This window comes from Frieseomelitta varia, unplaced genomic scaffold (genome assembly GCF_011392965.1).
Source record: "Frieseomelitta varia isolate USP_RPSP 00005682 unplaced genomic scaffold, Fvar_1.2 scaffold_831, whole genome shotgun sequence".
In the NCBI taxonomy this organism is placed as follows: domain Eukaryota; kingdom Metazoa; phylum Arthropoda; class Insecta; order Hymenoptera; family Apidae; genus Frieseomelitta; species Frieseomelitta varia.
This window is the reverse complement of record NW_025110625.1, coordinates 196,561-216,011: the sequence shown is the minus strand read 5'-3', so window position 1 is coordinate 216,011 and position 19,451 is coordinate 196,561. Positions and strand designations below refer to the sequence as shown.

General features: G+C 31.9%; 1 protein-coding gene across 3 annotated transcripts; it reads left to right on the top strand.

Annotated features, from left to right (window-relative positions):
* The first annotated feature begins 6,437 nt into the window (after positions 1–6,437).
* LOC122536400 (WD repeat, SAM and U-box domain-containing protein 1-like) lies at positions 6,438–19,015 on the top strand. 3 transcript variants are annotated; one of them, XM_043668752.1, is made up of 17 exons: positions 6,438–6,561; positions 6,977–7,148; positions 7,444–7,589; positions 8,287–8,513; positions 9,315–9,547; positions 10,183–10,273; positions 10,762–10,871; positions 11,040–11,182; positions 11,762–11,957; positions 13,376–13,521; positions 14,565–14,764; positions 15,716–15,987; positions 16,549–16,639; positions 16,722–16,816; positions 17,108–17,269; positions 17,653–17,800; positions 17,867–19,015. In XM_043668752.1, exons 1-17 carry the CDS (start codon positions 6,446–6,448, stop codon positions 18,028–18,030), a joined length of 2,712 nt encoding a protein of 903 aa, XP_043524687.1. In that variant the 5' UTR covers positions 6,438–6,445; the 3' UTR covers positions 18,031–19,015. The 3 variants fall into 3 exon arrangements, with proteins under 3 accessions (XP_043524687.1, XP_043524688.1, XP_043524686.1); XM_043668753.1 differs by having other exon boundaries at positions 14,556–14,764; positions 15,761–15,987; XM_043668751.1 differs by having other exon boundaries at positions 14,556–14,764.
* The last annotated feature ends 436 nt before the right edge of the window (positions 19,016–19,451 follow it).

Genomic DNA, 19,451 nt, shown 5'->3' with positions numbered 1-19,451 from the left:
AAAACGTATCCACTGCATTTGGTCTTCAAAAAAATTAGGGATAAAATCTTCCAAACCCATCAATTCTAAACACTTGTGTCTTAATGTTCTTTCAATTAATATTTAATAACGTAATAGTGTAATTAGTATTGTATTTGTTCTCTTCCATACAATAAGCCCAAAGATAAAATCTTTTAAACTCATCGATTTTAAATACACGTGTCTTAATATTCTTTTAACCGATACTTAATAATATAATTAACGCGGAATTATTGCATTTTTTCATATAGCAAATCCAATAAACTTCGAGATAAAATCTTCCAAACTCATCGATTTTAGACACACGTGCCTTAATGTTCTTTCAATTAATATTTCACTTAACAATGCAATTAGTGTTGCATTTGTTCTTTTCCATAGCCCAAAGATAAAATCTTCCAAACTAATCAATTTTAAACACACGTGTCTTAATATGCTTTTAATTAATGCTTAATAGTGTAATTAACACGAAACAACGATATAATCGTCTTTCATACAGGAGAAATTCAGCAAAATTCAAGATAAAATCTTCCAAACTCATCGATTTTAAACAGACGTGTCTTAAACACGCCTTTAATTAATACTTAATAATTTTATTAACGCGAAACAACGATATTGCATTTGTTCTCCTAGTCTTTCATACGAGATAAAATCCTCTGAACTAATCAATTTTAAACACGTTTGAAAACTAATCAAATTTAAACACGTGTCTTAATGTTCTTTCCAATTAATATTTAGTAAATGTTTAATTAACGCGAAACAGCATTATTGCATGTTCTCCTCGTCTTTCATAGTGCTGAGTCTAACACAAAATTCAAAACTGAAATATCTTCTAAACTAATTAATTTTGAACGCACGTGCCATTAATGTCCATTTAATTAATATTTAATAATTCGATATTTTTATATTATTAATTTTTCATTATTATTATATCGTTAATATTTAATAATTCAATATTTTTTGATGAATATACAGTTCCGTTGAAAGCGATGTCAGTAATCCTCGAAAAATAAAAGAATGACCTTGAATCATGAAAGATGGATCAGAATATCCACAATAATGAATCAGAATATTACAACGTAACAAATCAACTCTCAACATTAATCAAAATGATTAAAAGTCCAGATGATTGGATTATGGAATCCAAGACAAGCGAAAAATTCTGAACAATACTAACTTCATTCCAATTCCACGCATTTCACAGTTAGCGCCACGCGGGGTGGCTGATTAAAAAAACGTCAATTCGCCGATATCGAAACAGAGATTCTGCAGAATTCCCTATCGTACCTAATAATTAATTTCCTATCGTACGTACACGTGTGGCCGATCCAGAAAATAATCGTTTATTATAGTTCATCAGTTACTAATCGTTTATTATATTTTTATTTTTGCATATTAACTATTCCTCGTAGGTAGCTACAGATAAGATAACTTTTCCACGTTTATATACTCGCCTGTGTCTTACAGTCTTCAGTTCAGTTTCCAGATACTGATAACTGAAAGCGTTCCAAATACCGGCGATCAATAGTTCTCGAATCGAATTGAACGACTTGTTAACGCGGTGTGAAAATGTTGTTATTAACGTCCCTGCTGATACCAGCGATTTTCAATTTAATCCAAGTCCACGCAACGCTCGACGTTGTCGGAAACAGCAAGTCATCGATCCAAGATCGTTCGAAAATCGGGGGAAACTATACTACTGTCACCGCTGTAGTAACAAACCCATCGAGCCGAGCTTACAACTGTTTCCTGGGTACCAATCTCGACTGCAACGTATTCGAATCCGACAACGATGTCGGTGGGATTATCGGGTCGGTGGATTTCTTAAACGACGGACCGAAGGATGGAGAAATCGCCAACGCCGGGAATCCATCGTACGACGTGTTGAACGAGCATCGGCCAGGACGTTGGAGTCGTTCTTACTTAAAAGTACAGGAGCACAACGCCACTCACTTTGCCACGGAAGTTGCCTGGATGTTCAATAACGAAACCGAGATCGTAGTTGACCAAGTGCAAGTGTTTCTGTCCAACGGGAATTACACGGATGACCAATCGATTCAGAGATCCTTGTTAAACTTAGCTTGCTCGTATCAACGATCCAACGATCGTCTGACCGTCGAGGATCGCGTTCTTCGATTCCGCTGTTACCTCCGTTACGAGCTCGTCCAAGAGATTTACTATGAAACTGACGGCTTGGGAGTTCTCCTGTCAACCTTGAAAATAGCTGGAACGGGCTACGCGTTCTATCAAGTGGCCGACATTACCCTTCACGTGCCGATTTATCAGATCGCCAACTACCACGGGTACATCTCCGAGCCAACCAGCCGCGCCAAGCTCTGTCAAATGAGGGTGAACAACAATTGTGGACCGGTCGCGTACGAGCCGCAAAGCGTGGAGGGATTCAAGGGCTTCCCAAATCAGATGTACAGCCCGCCGGACGGAAAAATCGCCAGCGGCAATAACAAGAGTTTTAAGGAACTGGACGAATACGGTGCAAACAGGTGGTCGCGCGTCAATTTCCCTCGAGTACGTTATTACAATTCCACTCACTTGTCGTTCGACGTCGTCTGGTACCTAACCGCGGTCCATAGCACAGACGACTTCCAAGTGTACATAAGCAACGAAAGGTACTCGTCGGAGGAACCGTTGTCGAGACGTCACTTGGATCTTAATCCACTCTGCGTGAAAAAGTTTTACGGGAAGTACCCGCCTCGGCAACTGACCCATTCTTGCCTGATTTCGGTTAACAAGTACCGCGAATTGAGCAGAATGAAAGAGTTACTGATGCTGACCGTGTGGAACGTGTACGACACTGTGTATGCGTTTTATCAGGTTATAGATATCAATGCCCTGCCGGGATCGTACGAAAACGTATCGCGCGAATATGAAAGTGCCGAAAATTTTACCGGTCATGATTAATTTAACATGATAATCTGGATATATTCGAAGTGGCGCGCGAAAGTATTCGAACGCTCGCCATGAAATCTACGTTTTGAACAAGGTGTTTTATCCTATTCAGCGATTTATAATTAAATTTTGTAAAACGACGGCGTTTCTCCCTCTGTGTTTTCAATCTGTAAATTTCTTTTGGCTTTCTTTTTAGTCGCGAGCGTTGTATAAAACATTTTGAGAATTTGTCAATAGGTGAAAATTTATTTTAATCCATTCGCAGGAAAATACAAACTTGCACGCGATATAAAAAAATGTATGAAACATAGTGCTATAATATTTATCGAGTCAAATAATTTTCAACCGAGCTCCTGCTTTTTCCAATCCGTATTCTTAAAAATATGAATTTGCTCTTTGACATGATTCCACTGAATGCTGAGATACATTAACAAAATAGATCGCGACTGTTTAAATGCTTTTGTGATCTCTTTTAAATATCTCGTCATCTCTATATTGCAATGTTAATGAAATATCAAAATGTTTCATACGATCATAAAGAGTTCCTACAAGCGTTCGAATACTTTCGTGATCAATTGTATTTATGATCGCGTCATTTTCTGTTTAATAGATAATAATGCATGTACATACTAGCTCCGTTTAATCGATCACGTAGATGAACTCATAATAGTGTCTCTATTATTTAAAGTTCGAGCATTACTTCAGTTATGTACATTCTTACAATAAATATATAATGAACATGCAGAAAAAAATATGACACGTTTCCGCTTTTAATGAAAAATTCTAAAAATACTGTTCTTGTTCTTTTTTTTTTTTTATTAACGTCAATATGTTAATAGTAATTTTAATGTTGATAATAATTTTATCATAAGTTTCCAAAAAAATATGACACGTTTCCGCTTTTAATGAAAAATTCTAAAAATACTGTTCGTTCTTGTTCTTTTTTTTCTTTATTAACGTCAATATGTTAATAGTAATTTTAATGTTGATAATAATTTTATCATAAGTTTCCAAATAGTTTCCTTCCTTAAGAAAACTATTAGAATTGTGAAACATCATTTATTTGTATCACAAATAAATTATTATATATATATATGTCTAAGAAATGCACAGTAATACAAAAAAAATTTATACTCGATTTCAATTCCCCGAACATCGTTGTTTTAGATTATTATTATCTGAATTATAAAAAGAGATGATAAAGTCGATACCTATCGAGTATAGAAATATCGGAGATTCCTTAGTTTTCTGAACTACTTTATCCGTCGATCTATTGCAAAATTTTAGTGCGATCACGGATTTTTATGCATTTCAGAATAGATAATTTAAAAATGCAGAGACTAGACAGAATATAAAAAAAACGTATAAAATATTTAAAGTAACACGTAGTTCTGTAACATTAAATATTAACTTATTAATTAATTTATACTGTACACATAATTTATACAATATATAAAATACAAATAATAGCACGTAAGTAAATTTTCTATTCTGTAGAGTCCTATTTTTTTTTTTTTTTTTTTTTTAATTGCATACTTCAAAATATGAATCTGTACAAAAACTAGCAACCTAGTAATTATATTATATGGAAATCAGGGAATTTTTCATCGCAGTATTAAGTATATGAAGTATAGATAGTCTTGAAACCTAACCCAAATTAAAAAATTTTTCTACGTCATCTCGAAACTTTTTTACCTTGAAATGTTCAAAAATTTATTATTATAAATATTATCCGTTCAAGCACAAGGGTAAAAAATGAAGTTGTAATGAAAAGTAAACTGCTACTATAAGTAACAAGATAATAAGTAATTCGATAATAACGATCAGTTAAGTAAAATGACCTTAACTTTCTAAACAATGAATCATTCCATCAAGAATCGTTCCGATCCTGCCTCTTGGATAATATTACTTCTATATTTTAAATAAATAATGAGATATCGATTATGTTTCAACGTTGTATTTTATGAAGAATTGGCAAATGTAACTTTCATTCATCTGTATGTGAACGTAAATGTATGTACATAGTAAATGTCAAATAAATTTTGTTAAAAGTACACTTTCATGTGTAGATGTTTATTTATAATTTCTACTTCATTTACTTCATATAAAATTATGAAAATAATACTATTACGTACAAGAGTGCTGTTTATCGAAGAAATAACGTAAGTACAATACAAAAATTTAGGATATTTATAAAAAAAAATATTTGGGATATTTATAAAAGGTATTATTTTAATTTCAATTATCTTTGAATCATGTATGTGTGAGATTGTACGAGTGAGGTAATGCGAAGCACTCTAAAAACTAGAGTTAGAAACTATCTAGATATTTCAGGAAATCTAGTATCATTCGCTCAAAATAAAAAAAGATCTCATACAAATAATGAATTTTTTTCAATTCACGAAATATGTACAAGATATTAAAATTTTGTTTCTAAATGGTGAAATAATTTTCAAAAAGGAATCATTCACTTTTATATAATAAACCAACGTACAACTACTTTAAAAAGAATATCCAAGAATAGTCAAATATTTCATTTAAACAATCAATTTTCAAACATCCTGTTTGAATACATCAATCATCAACATAAAAATACATAATTTGCCGATGTACGAAACATAATAATTCGAGCCCGTTTCCGCCTTAGGCTGTTTATGCCTCGTGCATATCGATTTTACAGCCTCAGTAGACATGCGTTGACGCTTTATCGTCACAGCATGGAACCCTTCGTACGTACAACTTGATGCTTTGCACCGAGTTCCGTTTCTCAACTGAAAGTGACAACATGTGACGCATCACTGAAATAAATCTTCTTTTTTTAAGAAGCATACGACATGGTTACCGTCGAATCTTTCGTTCCAACGAACTTGTAAACTTATCGTTTGCCATCGAGTTTCATCGATGTTTGGGATATTTCACGTTTTCATTTTATTGATGTAAGTACCGTATCAACCAAAACAAAAGAGGATCAAAGAAATTTGAAAATCGTCACGTGTGTCTTCGTAATGTGTGTTTGAATTACTCGCAATTACACGCATCAGCGCGAATAATTAATCTCTGAATTCAAATACCCGGCGCACCCTATCCAATAAATCCACGTACATAAAAACGATATGTACGTACGTACGACATATATCGGACAATGTCAAGGCCACTGATTTTCCACACTTCTTTACACTCCACGTATTCCCCACGCGTTACTTATCACGACACGTCCACAACTGTTTTATCGCCGGAGAATTTTCTATCGCTGTCGGTGTTGCGGCAAGTTTCAATTTTTCTAATATACAAAAATATTTCAAGTGCCTTTGTAATGTTACAGACGAAGACGAACGGGACAATGTGCTTCGTACTATGTAAGTGAAATTTGTTGCTAACTGAATATTATAACATTATGTGTGTAATGCGAGATGCGAGGAACGAAATACAGGAATTACAAGTCTTCTTTTGTTATCCTGCACTTGTCTTACTTACGGTACGCCATTTTACAGGTGTGTGAAAGACATTAACAACGAAATTATACATGAAGATGACCGCCACGATAGGAGACGTGCAAACTCTGCAAACCCTAACGTCACACACTAGTGACGTAACAACTATTGATTTTGCCGGCGATTGCGTACTAGTGACTGGATCCGGGTAAGATAGCTATTAAACTTTGACTGCCCGTTCGTGAATTTTTCATCAAACAGACAATTTTTGTTATGTACGTACATACGTACGTACATTCGATGGAAAAGACATAGTTGGTGGTTGTGAATGAAAAATTTAAGTCCAGACACGAGCACTGCGACATAAAAGAAAATTTACAGAATTTAGAGAAGCGGTGTTAGGAGAGAACCGTCGTAATTTTATAAAACTGTATTATAATTGGTATATGTAAAAGAGAAATTCGTTATACTCATTATTAATACTATTGTATGGATTATATTTGTATGCTTATGTATTCGAGCTATTTGCGAGTGTAACTGTGGAACATTTTGACTTTTCATTAAAACAGCAGTAAGGTTCGTTCTTTATGTACGTTATTATTATTATACGTTCTTCTTTCCAGAGATAAACGTGTCAGAGTTTGGCAATGGCGTTCAGGCGAGGGATACGTAGAAGCACATTTCTCCCCGTTGCAAGGACACAAATACGGTGTCACGTCTGTCAAAGTAAGCCCTCAATCGACGATGCTGGCTTCGGCTAGCATAGACGGCACAACGTTACTTTGGAATTTGCGAGTAAGTCGTACGACGAAAAAGAAATTCTCACTGCGCCCATGTCATATCACACGGAGTGTGTATCTAATTTTAATCTATAAATCTCCGAAATTATTCGTCATTTAAAAAAAAAATGTCTTAGAATAGTTTCGAAGATAATTGCACTTATAAATTAAAATGGGACATCCTACATATATGAATAAGAATTTTCACTGCACCCAAACATCTTGTAATCCTTGCTTTTGTATTTACATTATAATGATTAAACTGAAGATTCGCTGTCGTAAATGGTTTAACCAGATGCATGACTTTACAGACGGGATCGAAAATTCATACGATGGTTCAAGTGGGCGGAGAAGCGGTGAGAGTTTGCAGATTTTCGCCAGACTCGACGTTACTCGCAACCGCTGGCGATAACGGGCAAGTTTGCCTTTGGGATTTAATTCGACGCACTTTAGTTAGGTAAAAATCTCCAATAAATTTAGAGTCCATTTAGTTGGTCACACTCGTCAATGTACGAAATACTACTCGACTATATATTTCACTATTGCTGGAATTAAACTCGATATGATTGCACTCGACTGTCCTTCTAACACCTCAGATTTCCTTTTTTTATAATTTACTGATAATTATAACGAACTGAGATAATAGTATAATATTTGAACAGAACGCCTAGAGTGAAAGCTATAACAACGAGACGTAAGAAGAACAAAAGAATTTCAGAAGAAGAAATTTCTGTAGACAATCCTAGGTCAATTGACACTCGTTGGAATAATTCACGTAAACTAGACTTCTTACTGCTTGAAGGTTTAAAAAAATGGTGGAGAATATTACTTTTCCCAGAGATTGAAACTATGTGTCATTGGCTCTTGTATATTATACCTGTTTCAGCAAACTCGCAACATATATTGACGATTGCTTTAAATTTAAACGATATCACATCTTAAATATGCCATTTGAATGATTATTTCCAATGCTGTCATTTTGTTTGAAGTGACGAAAGCTTCGTAAATAAATTGCTGGTAGATGATACAAAAAAAAAAAAAGTTTGTCGAGGGCAAAGGGTTAAAACTGAATGCGATACTATGGCATTTATTCGAAAATTTATTACCATCATTAGGGACAATACGATGTAATGTATGTGTGTATCTGTTTGCAGATATTTTCAAAAACACGACGGTGCCGTGCAGAGTGTGTGCTTTTCACCGGATTCTAGTTGGTTAATAACTACTTGCACATTCGGCGTCATGAAATTATTCGCCACCAGCAACATCATCGACTCGTGCTTTACCGATAGTCAAGCAATTACTGTATTCGCCTCGATAGACGATGCTCACGATTTGGGTGTCGTATCTTGCGATTTTTCGACCTGCCAGAAGATTACAAGTACGTAAGAGATCCTCTCATATTTTGAACACTTTCACGACAACGCATCACGCTTACTTTGATTGACTTTAATTGTTGAAATATTAATTAAATAAGTAAAAATATCTGTTATTTATATAGGGTGTTATCGGTCCAGTGGTGCAAAACTAAGTCGAAGAGAAAGCATAAGATTATTTTATTGCAAGCTTCATTTTCGAGAAAATTAAGTTTGAAAATTTATCATATTTATTTCGATAATTCCGCACTGAATAATTGGCAGAAAATTATCCTATAAAATAAATTTAAAAAGGTAAAGAGAAACTTTTCTATAAAATGCTTAGTTCTCCAGAAAATTTTTAGATTACACTTCTTTTACTTACTTTTATATAATAAAATAATATCCTGTATAATATACAATTCAGAATCGATCGAACTGAAATATATTTAACAAATTTTCGAACTCGATTTTCTCGAAAAACTGATCCTGAAATGAAAAGATTTCATTTCTTCTTTTAGATTTATTTTCTCATACTGAATCATCCCTTTTCTTATTATATCGATCGGCAAACATCCTGTACAACGATAGTTCTAGTACTTTCCATACAAATAACTCTCAAAAAACTTGTCCAAACAATTTCAATAAATTTCCAAATGAAATAATGAAATGATTCTTCACACTCAACGATCATCGAGAATCGTGAGCTATATTTTTACGGATAGAACAATCCTTGTTCGAAACGTCCCACCGAGGAAGAGTTAGAAACGCCTGCGCAACATTTACCGCTAAATTTGCTAATTGCCTAAACTGTTTCGTATGTTCAGGCAACGAACCTTTCACGAAACTGTATCAGCTAGTTACCTGCGGCAACGACCATTACGTAAAGCTGTGGGAAGTGACCGTAATACAAACGAAATGCGAGACATCCACCGTGAAGATAAACCTGTGCAGAATTATGGAGAAGCACAGCAGTGCCTTAACTTGCGTTTCTTTCAATGCAAACGGATTGTTCATCGCTAGCAGCGGCCTCGACAAAACAACAGTTATCTGGGAAACGGTACGAAATAAGAGAGAAAGAGGATGTGGTAAAATCTCTGAACGTTTAAATTGATAGGAAGGTAGAAGCGTCGATTAAATTAGCCAAGTATTAACCCTTTCACTACCTCAGACTTATATATATCCCGCTTTGTAATGCACATGTTTTACGTCGATTTGTCTCAAACTTGTATCATTGCTATCGCTATCGATAACAATTCGAATTTGATAGTTTCATCTCTTGTACAGCCAAGAATCATAGTTGAATTAATAGTAGACATAATTCTCAATTTTTTGACAATTTCGAAAAGAAATTATTTCTTTTATACATTGGAAACGTGCAATGCATAACGTTTTATCACAAAAGTATCTCGCGCTTGATATAATTTGATTTTTCAATCACTGAAACATGTATCTACGTGTGAAAACTATTACTCCGTGAAAACTATTACAAAAGTCGGTAATTACGTCGATTAAAATTGACGATCATCGGTTAAACTAGTGATGTAATTTTTAACTTTTTGATCGAGGGAATTATTTCGTTCTTACATTAAATAAAGGTAATGTCGATCCTTAGCGAATTAAGCAAATTAATGATAAACAGAACACGTCGTATACTGACGATATTAACAACTTTCATTCTCTGACATCTTTTAGGACTCCGGGAAAGTGATAACGATAACAGCAGGACACAATAGGTACGTGGCCTGCTGCGCGTTTTCCAGAGACGGGAATTTATTAGCTACAGGTAATCAACCTTTGATCAGCGAGTAATTTTATAGCTTGCACGTAGCTGGATCTTTGACTCAGCAATGTTGCATATGTATATCTTTTTTTTATGTATTTTTATGTATCTTTTTTTAGAAGCAAGGTTGGACAACACATTCACAAGTATTTTTATTATTATCTTTTCACTAATGTTTACTCAATCATTATTATACAACAGTGAGATACAGCTTTCCCCCCTCTAATTATACAAGCAACTATTAAGAAAAAAATAACAAAGAGAGAAATACTTGTTAGAACAGTGCCTTTTATACTATTTTCACGTACTTTGAATCGAGTTAAATTTATTATATAGTTGAAACGTAATCTTAAAAAATTCGAGAGACTCGCGAGCCGCAAAATTTTCAACTAATCCTACTATCAGTGTCCAATGAGTATTTCAGTACATTAAATATACTAATCATTTCAACACGATTTATGTTCATTGTTCAATCGTTGTTAATATTTCAGGGTCCAACGATAAATCCGTAATTATTTGGGATCTTAAAGGAAACTTGTGTCTCGACTCGGAGCTCACACGAAGATTCACACCTGCCTTATTTTTAGACAATCCGGAAGAGGTAAATACCATTTTCGATAAATCTATAATTTCTTTTATCATAGACATTGCAAAATGCAACCTTCAACTACTGATCGATAGTTTATCACTATACTTTTCATTCTTCGAATCGAACAAATTAGAATTAGTGGTATGGAACTTGGTAAAAAGAGCTTCTTCTTATTTTTAGAGCGCTGAATATGAAGAAAGCGTGATGAAAAACGCAGAGACATCTGTCAATGACGTTCAATTGATTCAAAGATTAGAAGAGCACGGTGGAGTAGTGAATAGCGTAGCTTTCTACGGGAATCATCTTATCGCTTCTGGATCTGGGTTAGTTACGGCTAATTTTTCCAAATCATTCAACCGAGCAAGGTATCAGGCTTGGGCAAATTTTATTTATAACAAAGATGAAAAGACAATTTCAAATAACTTCGTTATTTTTATTTTACAAATTACACATTTATTTTACAAAAAAAAGAAAAAAAAAAATAACGTTATCTTATGAGGTTATTCCAGAAAAAAAAAAATAGTAGAAAATATCAAATAAAGTATTTTATCATTTTCATATCTAATGCCCAAGCCTGTATGTAAGCTATTACAAAATACCACGCAACTGGGTCAAGCTGTTAGCACTCTAACTTTTTGGAAGATACGAAACAACCTACTATCGCGATACTTGCCCAAGATAAACCAAGAATGCTTTATAAATTTGTCTAAAAGATCATTTTATGTTAGCTACAAGATGCGTAAAAAATCGTCGAGCTATCTCTTCTACCTTTTAATAAAGAAAAAAAGTATCATTCAACGAAATTAAATCGTTTCAAATGATACATGATTTTCTGATCCAGTTGTGTGATCCATTCTGTATTATATTATTCCGTTCAATAATAAATTACGACGAACACTTAGGGACAAGCTAATACGAGTTTGGAGCATTGAGATCGAAGAGGAAGCTAATGCCGAGACTAGCATGAAATTTCAAGAGAAACCTTACAGCCCGTTGGATGGTCACAAATATAGCATAAATCACGTGGAATTTAGCCCCTGTGGTCGTATGCTTGCCTCTTGCTCCTTAGACGGAAGTGTTATCATTTGGGATATCGAGGTAATGTTACCAGACAGATTATGCAATGTGAAAAATTATCACCAAACTGCGGATTTTCATCCAAGTTTATGTTTTTGCAGACAGTAGTTTAGAAAAAAAGAAAGATGAAATATAAACACAGATTAAATATTCTTAATCAAATTTGACAAATTACAATACGAAACAAAAATTGTTATTATTATAATTAATATCTTTCAAGTTGATAATTCTCTAACTTGTTTTTACTTTAAACTTTTTTTCTTAATATAATTATGTATAAACTTTAATTTTCATATCGTGTGTTAATTTTTTACTGTGACAGGCTAAGCGTTAAAGTTTTGTAAAAAAATCTTTGACACGCAATCTTTAGAGATAAAACATGTTTCAAACTTTATATTGCTATTTAATAAGTATTATTTACATAGTTCCAGTCACTAAATTCTGAATGATTATTATATGTTTTTGAAATTAACCATTTTTTTATTCAACGTAAGATTCTTATAAATGTATGAACATCCGCAGTCTACTTATCATTGCTCTAATAATTGTATAAAAAAGACATTGATCTGATTGTTCTTGATATAAGCTATATATCTAGAAAATATTTCAAGTAATTATACATTAAATTCTGAGATACATAAAAAAGTTAAACTATTCAGATTTGATTTTGACTCTGATTTAAATTTCGATATATTACATTGTACATATTGCTTGTTTATATACTAATATACTATAGAATATACTATAGAAATATACTATAGAATATACTATACTAAACTTCTGTATGAATTATAGTAATTTTTTTATTCATTTATTACTTAACCTAATGTAATCCAAAAATGCTTTTGTACATATGTATCTTGAAAACAGAGGGTAAAAGAATAGATAATTAAAGTGTAAATACAAAATTCGACAAAGTACCGATTATATTATTCTATTTGGTACTAACTAAAATAGAAAACAAAATTAGACGGGACTATAAATCATTTTTGCAAACTAAAATCAGACAGATTTAAAGACCAATTTTATATTATTTTATTTGGCCTTAGAAGATAGAAAGGAAAGCCCAACGAAATAGATATATAAACGAATGAGTTAGTATCTAAATCTCCCTTCTGTAAACTAAGTTCAATTCTATGGCCTAAACGATTAATTAATAAATCGTGCATCTACACTTGGAAACTAAGGCCGAACAGCAGTTATATATGTTTCAATGTTCCATTAGTAACGTATATCAAGATCAATGAAATCAGCCACTTTAACCAACAATTTTTAAAATGACCAAGCACAATGCATGGCATTGTGAAAAATTCACAAGACAAGTTTCAATATCCCTTCGATCCCTAACCCCTGTGTATAAGTGAACTTTTGTGTTAAACACCGCAAATCAACACTCACTCACTATATATTATCGATTCTCCGTTATTAATTTCACGTAGAACGGTTCTCAAGCGAAATCTTCTTTCGTGAATTCGGGATCTGGTATTCGCGTTTGTCGATGGTCACCGGATGGTACTAAAATTGCAACAGCTGGAGATGATGAAAGGACGACATTGTGGGATGTGAATAATATGGAGGAACTTTGGTACATGTTTCATGTTTTTTATATATATCTATATCAGTCAAAATTAGCTCGGATTTATATTTTCCTAACTTATAATTATAATAATTTTTTTAATTTATATTTTTTATATTTTTGGTCCGTTATTCTTTATATACATATAAATGTCGTACATATAATATGTATGAGATTACAGGGTTGGCCTACTTCAAACCATTCGACATTCATCTGAAACAATTTTCGCAAAAAAGTTAGTATTTCATTATCCGAATTATTATTCATCAAGTGGTTCCATGTGCCTCACCCTGTATATGTATATGTATATACGTAAACGTGTAATATAATATACAATATGTAATATATATGTATATGTATTTATATATGTGTATATACATACATTATCTTAGGCCATAATTTCACAATGTGAATCATAATTTTAGAACATGTTTCTGTGTAGGGTTCCAAATATCCAAGATTTAAAAATGACGAAATTTGAAAAAAAGAAACATAATAGGAAAATTATTAAAATAATGACAACATTTTAAATTTTAAAATTGATGGGAATCAGAATTGAAATATTATTAAATACCACAATTCTATTATAAAATAGAATAGTATCAACATCATACAATAAAATCAATTAAAATTAAATAATCCAAGAATCATTATATAATATTTTCGTTGTATCATCAATGCATTGTTTTATGATGTTAATGCCATTCTTGAATTATTTAATTATATTCATATTTTGCTTGAATCATTTAACTATAATGTAATATTTAATAATTCAAGAATCGTTTTATTATTAATAAATAATTCAACGAAGTTCAATTCTCTCGAACTAGCAAAATATTCAAACTAATATCGAGTATCTTTATACGTATATTTAAATAAAACATTTCTCTTTAACAGGTAGCTTAAGATTTTTGTTAATAGTACTTTATGTATGTATATGCATATATATTATTCAAGAGTATTTGAAATATCACAAAAATGTATGTTTTCGCTTTACGCACATTGTAAAGCGTTATTAAATTATTGAAAAACATGTGTCGTAGCGTTTTCAGGGGTCATTCCGATGCAGTAAACGCGATTGCGTTCACGCATGACTCCTGTTATTTAGTTACGGCATGTAACGAAGGTGCTTGGAGACTTTTCGACGTCAGTGATAAAGAAAATTGCGGGGCGTTGATTATTTGCGCGGAAGCGCACGACTTAGGCGTACAAGGATGTGATTTTTGTCCGACGTCTAATTTCATAGCTAACGGTAGGCACGAATTAATATTAATCTTTTAAGGGGGAGTTGAATTTTAAGAAACTACGTTAAGAAGAAATATTTCTTCTTATTTTTACCGTTTAACATTTTACGATAAAGTAATTTAATAATTTTACCATATAAATGTTTATAAATTTGTATGAAATTTTTGAATAATTTTTTTGAATTTTTGAATAATTCTTAACTGAATATTCCAATTTGAATATTTCTTACTAGATATATGTATACGTGTCTATTGTTTATTCAAAAATAACAATAGATAAGTATATATATATACATCTAACAAGAAATTATACGTGTGAAATTCAGCTATTATTTTTGCGTAAACACAAACGAAGATTAATATATTATTACACTACACTACTATTATTACACTATAATGGCTCACGAAAATATTGAAATATTTCAGTGATAAAAAAAAGTCATTGGTAAAATTACTATTTAATTAAAATTGTCAATAGTTTTAATTGTTATAACTCTGAGTAAAGAAAACCTTAATTTTTAAAATTTTTTAAAAAGTTGAAATTTTACATGCTGCAATTTACTACGTGCAATTTCTTCATTCTTTTTTCTTCTCTTTTCATTTTATTTCTAATTACAAAATATTCTGAAACATCTTAAATTTACAAATTCTTTTTTCAGTTTTCATAAAAATTTCAACCCAAATAAAGTTCCTCATCTCTTTTTGTCACTTTTCCTTTTCATGACAAGTATATTCGTCGAGCATAGTCAACAGGTTAGGAGTACAAAAATAAATTAAATTTTCACATAGAAAAATACGTAGTATGGAAAAATATATAAACATTGAGAGTACGATGCCCAAAAAACGAATCTCCATTTAAGCCCTGTTTCTTCGTCGAGGAAAAGATAAATTTCTACACAGAAATCCACAATCCAGTGACGAGGCACGATTATTACTCATCCTGTTATTTTCAATTGCAGGAACGAACGAAAATATAATTAGCGATAAACATTCTTATCTGTTAGCAACCGGTGGCAATGACTCTTTGGTTAAGTTGTGGAAAATAACGATTGGCAAAGTTAATGTAATCGCGCCGGGTGGCATCGGAAACAGTAGTGGCGATGTGCGATACGAAGAAAAAAAATGTTTCACCGGACATGGTGGCAACGTGACCTGCGTCCGATTTTCTCCGATTCAAAGCGAAATCTTGGGGAGCGTGGCTACTGATAGAACGGCGCGTATATGGAGTGTGGTGAGTAAATATCTCTCCTTTCCCTCCGCGAATAAATAAACTTTTCGCTAGCAACAAGTAGCAATTGGTTTGGTTGGTTTGGTGGAAAGTAATACCGGTTTCGTCGATATGAAAATCAACCTAATTTTAGTTAATTAATTATATAAGAAGACTCTGAACGTTTGTGTATAAAGCTAGTGAAAAAAATTTTAGTTAATTAATTATATAAGATCTAATTTTAATTAATTAATTATATAAGAAGACTCTAAACGTTTGTGTACAAAGCTAGTGAAAAAAAAAAAAGTATATTTCATCTAAGCAATTCTACGCATTTCTGAAATTTCAAACAGGCATCTGCAGTATTCTATAAATAAATAAGTAAACTTCGAAAAAAACGACGTTACTTCCCCCACTGATCCAACATTAATAATAATTATAACTTAAAAGATTTATAATTAACACGTTGCCAATAAAGAAAATAAAAAGAATAAAAGGAAACTAGAAACTTTCCAATAAATGAATGATATATTAATTTGCATGATCATTATGTAACACGATGTAACAGAAAATGTGGTTTCACAGTACTCTGGGGTATGTTTGTACGTGTTAGAACAGCACGAAAGTCTTGTAACTGCCTGCGCTTTTTCACAAGACACTTCACTCTTTATTACAGGTTTCGATCAATTAATATATATCTAATGCATTCTACTTTAATTTATTTTTAACAATTATTTGTTAACTTATTTCGATCGTAGGTGCTCTGGATAAAACTGTTTTAATTTGGAAAATACCTCAGCAACTGATTTCGCAAAATATACTAATGAACAATTTAAAGAATAACAGGAAAAGGGTACGTCTTTGATACACGGTATCCATAATTAGACTACGGATTTTTATGTATTTGTAGAAAATCTAAAAATACAAAATTACATAGAAAGCACGTAATATGGAAAAATATATAAAATATTTAGAATATAGTGCTTTCTATAACAGTTAGTATGTACAATTTTCTAGAGAAGTTCCTATTTTTCAATTCCATTTCAAAAGTATGAATTTGCATAAAAATCTGTATTTAATACTACTTCATGTGACAATAAAAAGACGTGCCAGTTGTTAATGCACTCAATTTTTAATATAAAAGGTTTCGGACTGGAAGTTCGATGATACGTTAAAATGGTTGGACGAGATTGGCTTGTCGTCGTTAATTAAGAAAGCTAACGCGATTTCTTTAACGGGACGACAATTACTTTCTCTGTCGGAAGACGAATTAGCAAACAGGTTGGATATAGAACAAGATGAGGAGGTATGTCAGAAAATCTCGCGAATAATCGAAATTATTTTTTAACTAACTCATTCTCTATCGTGCTCGTTTCATTTCAATTATTTCATTTGCCTCGTAATATAAAATTTTTTGGGGATTTGTAACGAATGTCTAATAACCAGCAGTGTATATCGTACTTCTATAATTTAAGACAAATTTAGATTAACTTTGGTTTAAAATATACTAAAAGGATAACAGTCAAAAAAGTCGATATACATCCCCATTTAAAAATCTTAGAAAAATCTTGTATTAAAAAATTTTGAAATTTCTCTTGACTACGTTACATATATCGTAGTGGTCAATGTCGATGAAATGTACCCCTCTGTAATTATTATCGCTCATTATAACCGTACAATCAATTTTAGACAGCGGAAGCGTTTAAAACGCAGCTGTACTGGTTAAAACGTGAGGACAGTAACTCTATAGAGATCTCTATAGACGATACCGAAATACCTCACGAATACTTATGCCCTATCACACATGAAATAATGAAAGAACCCGTCCAATGTTCTGGTAAGCGATATAAATGAAAATCGTCATTGAAAATATTTGGCATTTTAATGAATATTTCATTCACAGATGGATTTACATACGAGAAAGCTGCTATAAACGAGTGGTTCCTATGTGGAAAATATACAAGTCCAATGACGAATAAACCACTTCAGAATACTTCGTTCACTCCGAACGTTACACTCAGGAACACGATATATACTTTCCTACATGGGAATCGACCACAGGCTTAATCCTTTATAGAACAGTATAGTGAATGAAGCAATCGAAAAAAGATTGAAATATCTTTAAATCCTTTTGATTTCTGATACGATGATTTTTCAAAAATTTCGTCACGTTTTCTTGATTGCATATCTGATAGAGAATGGTGAGTTATATTTATCAGAAATCGTTTATTGAATTTCAATGGTCTTTGGCAAGAATACGTACCATATACTATACATACATAAGTAAAAGTAATGAAAATGATTAACGAAGTTTCTATCTTTATTGTTGTCAAAAAAAGTCAATCTGAACGAAATTACAAGTATGAGAGGTTTCATTCCAACTTTACAAATAATAATAAAAATATCAATAACCAAACATTGAATTTTTAGACCAAGGAATTGCTGTATGTATGTTTTTATATGTAATACGGACCAATGCAATAAGTGGTAAATATACTTAGCAGCAACCTATAAAGAGTTGAATATGGTTTTTTAATTTAACTCTATGGAGCATAGTTAAAAAATATCTTTTCTAATATCCTGACGCCCTAGTGGGATATTTTCTGAAAAATTAAAATTACTATGTTATGATGCACTCAGTTTGTATAGTTAGAAACTCTCTCTTATTTTTTTTAGTTTTAATCATCTAGTATTATTTCACATGTTTAACCTGTTAACCAAGAACGACGAATTAACTCGTCTTGCGAATATAATAATTTATTCGTTAATATACCTATCATTTTTTTAAGGCTTTTATAATTTCTATTAAAAACCAATTATATCATAATTACATTTACAAAAATTAAGATTGATCAAATTAGAATCAATTTCTCTTTATGAATTATTAATTCTACAATTATAGAAATATTTAAAGTCTTTAAATAATTGAAATAATTCTATTTTTATATAATTTATTAAAATAGAATTTCTGTGCGGCTCAGGACACATTTATAGTTTGTGCCATAAAGAGTTAAGCTACGATATAAAATATAACGACGATACGTCAAACAAATTCTTTCCTCTTTTTCCTTTTATCTACGTAATAGTATGTATATTTGACATTTGACTTTTTCTTGCACTTGAGTTTAAGAAAGTGAATTCTATGCACTTCGTTGAACGTGTAAGTACGTGAAACAATAATATAAAATGAACAAATTATAAATACGCACAAAGTGAAGTTGTTACTGTTAATTTTAATCAACAAAATCAATTGCATTTGTGAGAATTTTGTAAACATCTGTTAATAAATATATTAATTGTATATATATTTACTCCGAATATAATTTCCCAAGCCTAAAAGTATTTACGGTAAGAGTTTAAATATTTTCATGAGCCAGTTTATTTATTTAGCGATTTTTGTTAAATTAGAAATTTCCTAACTAACAAAGCTGTAATTACGAACTACCTAAAATTTTATCTACTTTACGACTTTATCTAAAATTAATCTT

Coding starts and splice junctions, on each gene's coding strand:
- LOC122536400 (XM_043668751.1), top strand. CDS start 6,446: ATGAAGATGACCGCCACGATAGGAGACGTGCAAACTCTGCAAACCCTA. Junction 11,183..11,761: donor CTTATCGCTTCTGGATCTGG/GTTAGTTACGGC, acceptor ACGAACACTTAG/GGACAAGCTAATACGAGTTT. Junction 14,765..15,715: donor GTCTAATTTCATAGCTAACG/GTAGGCACGAAT, acceptor TTTCAATTGCAG/GAACGAACGAAAATATAATT.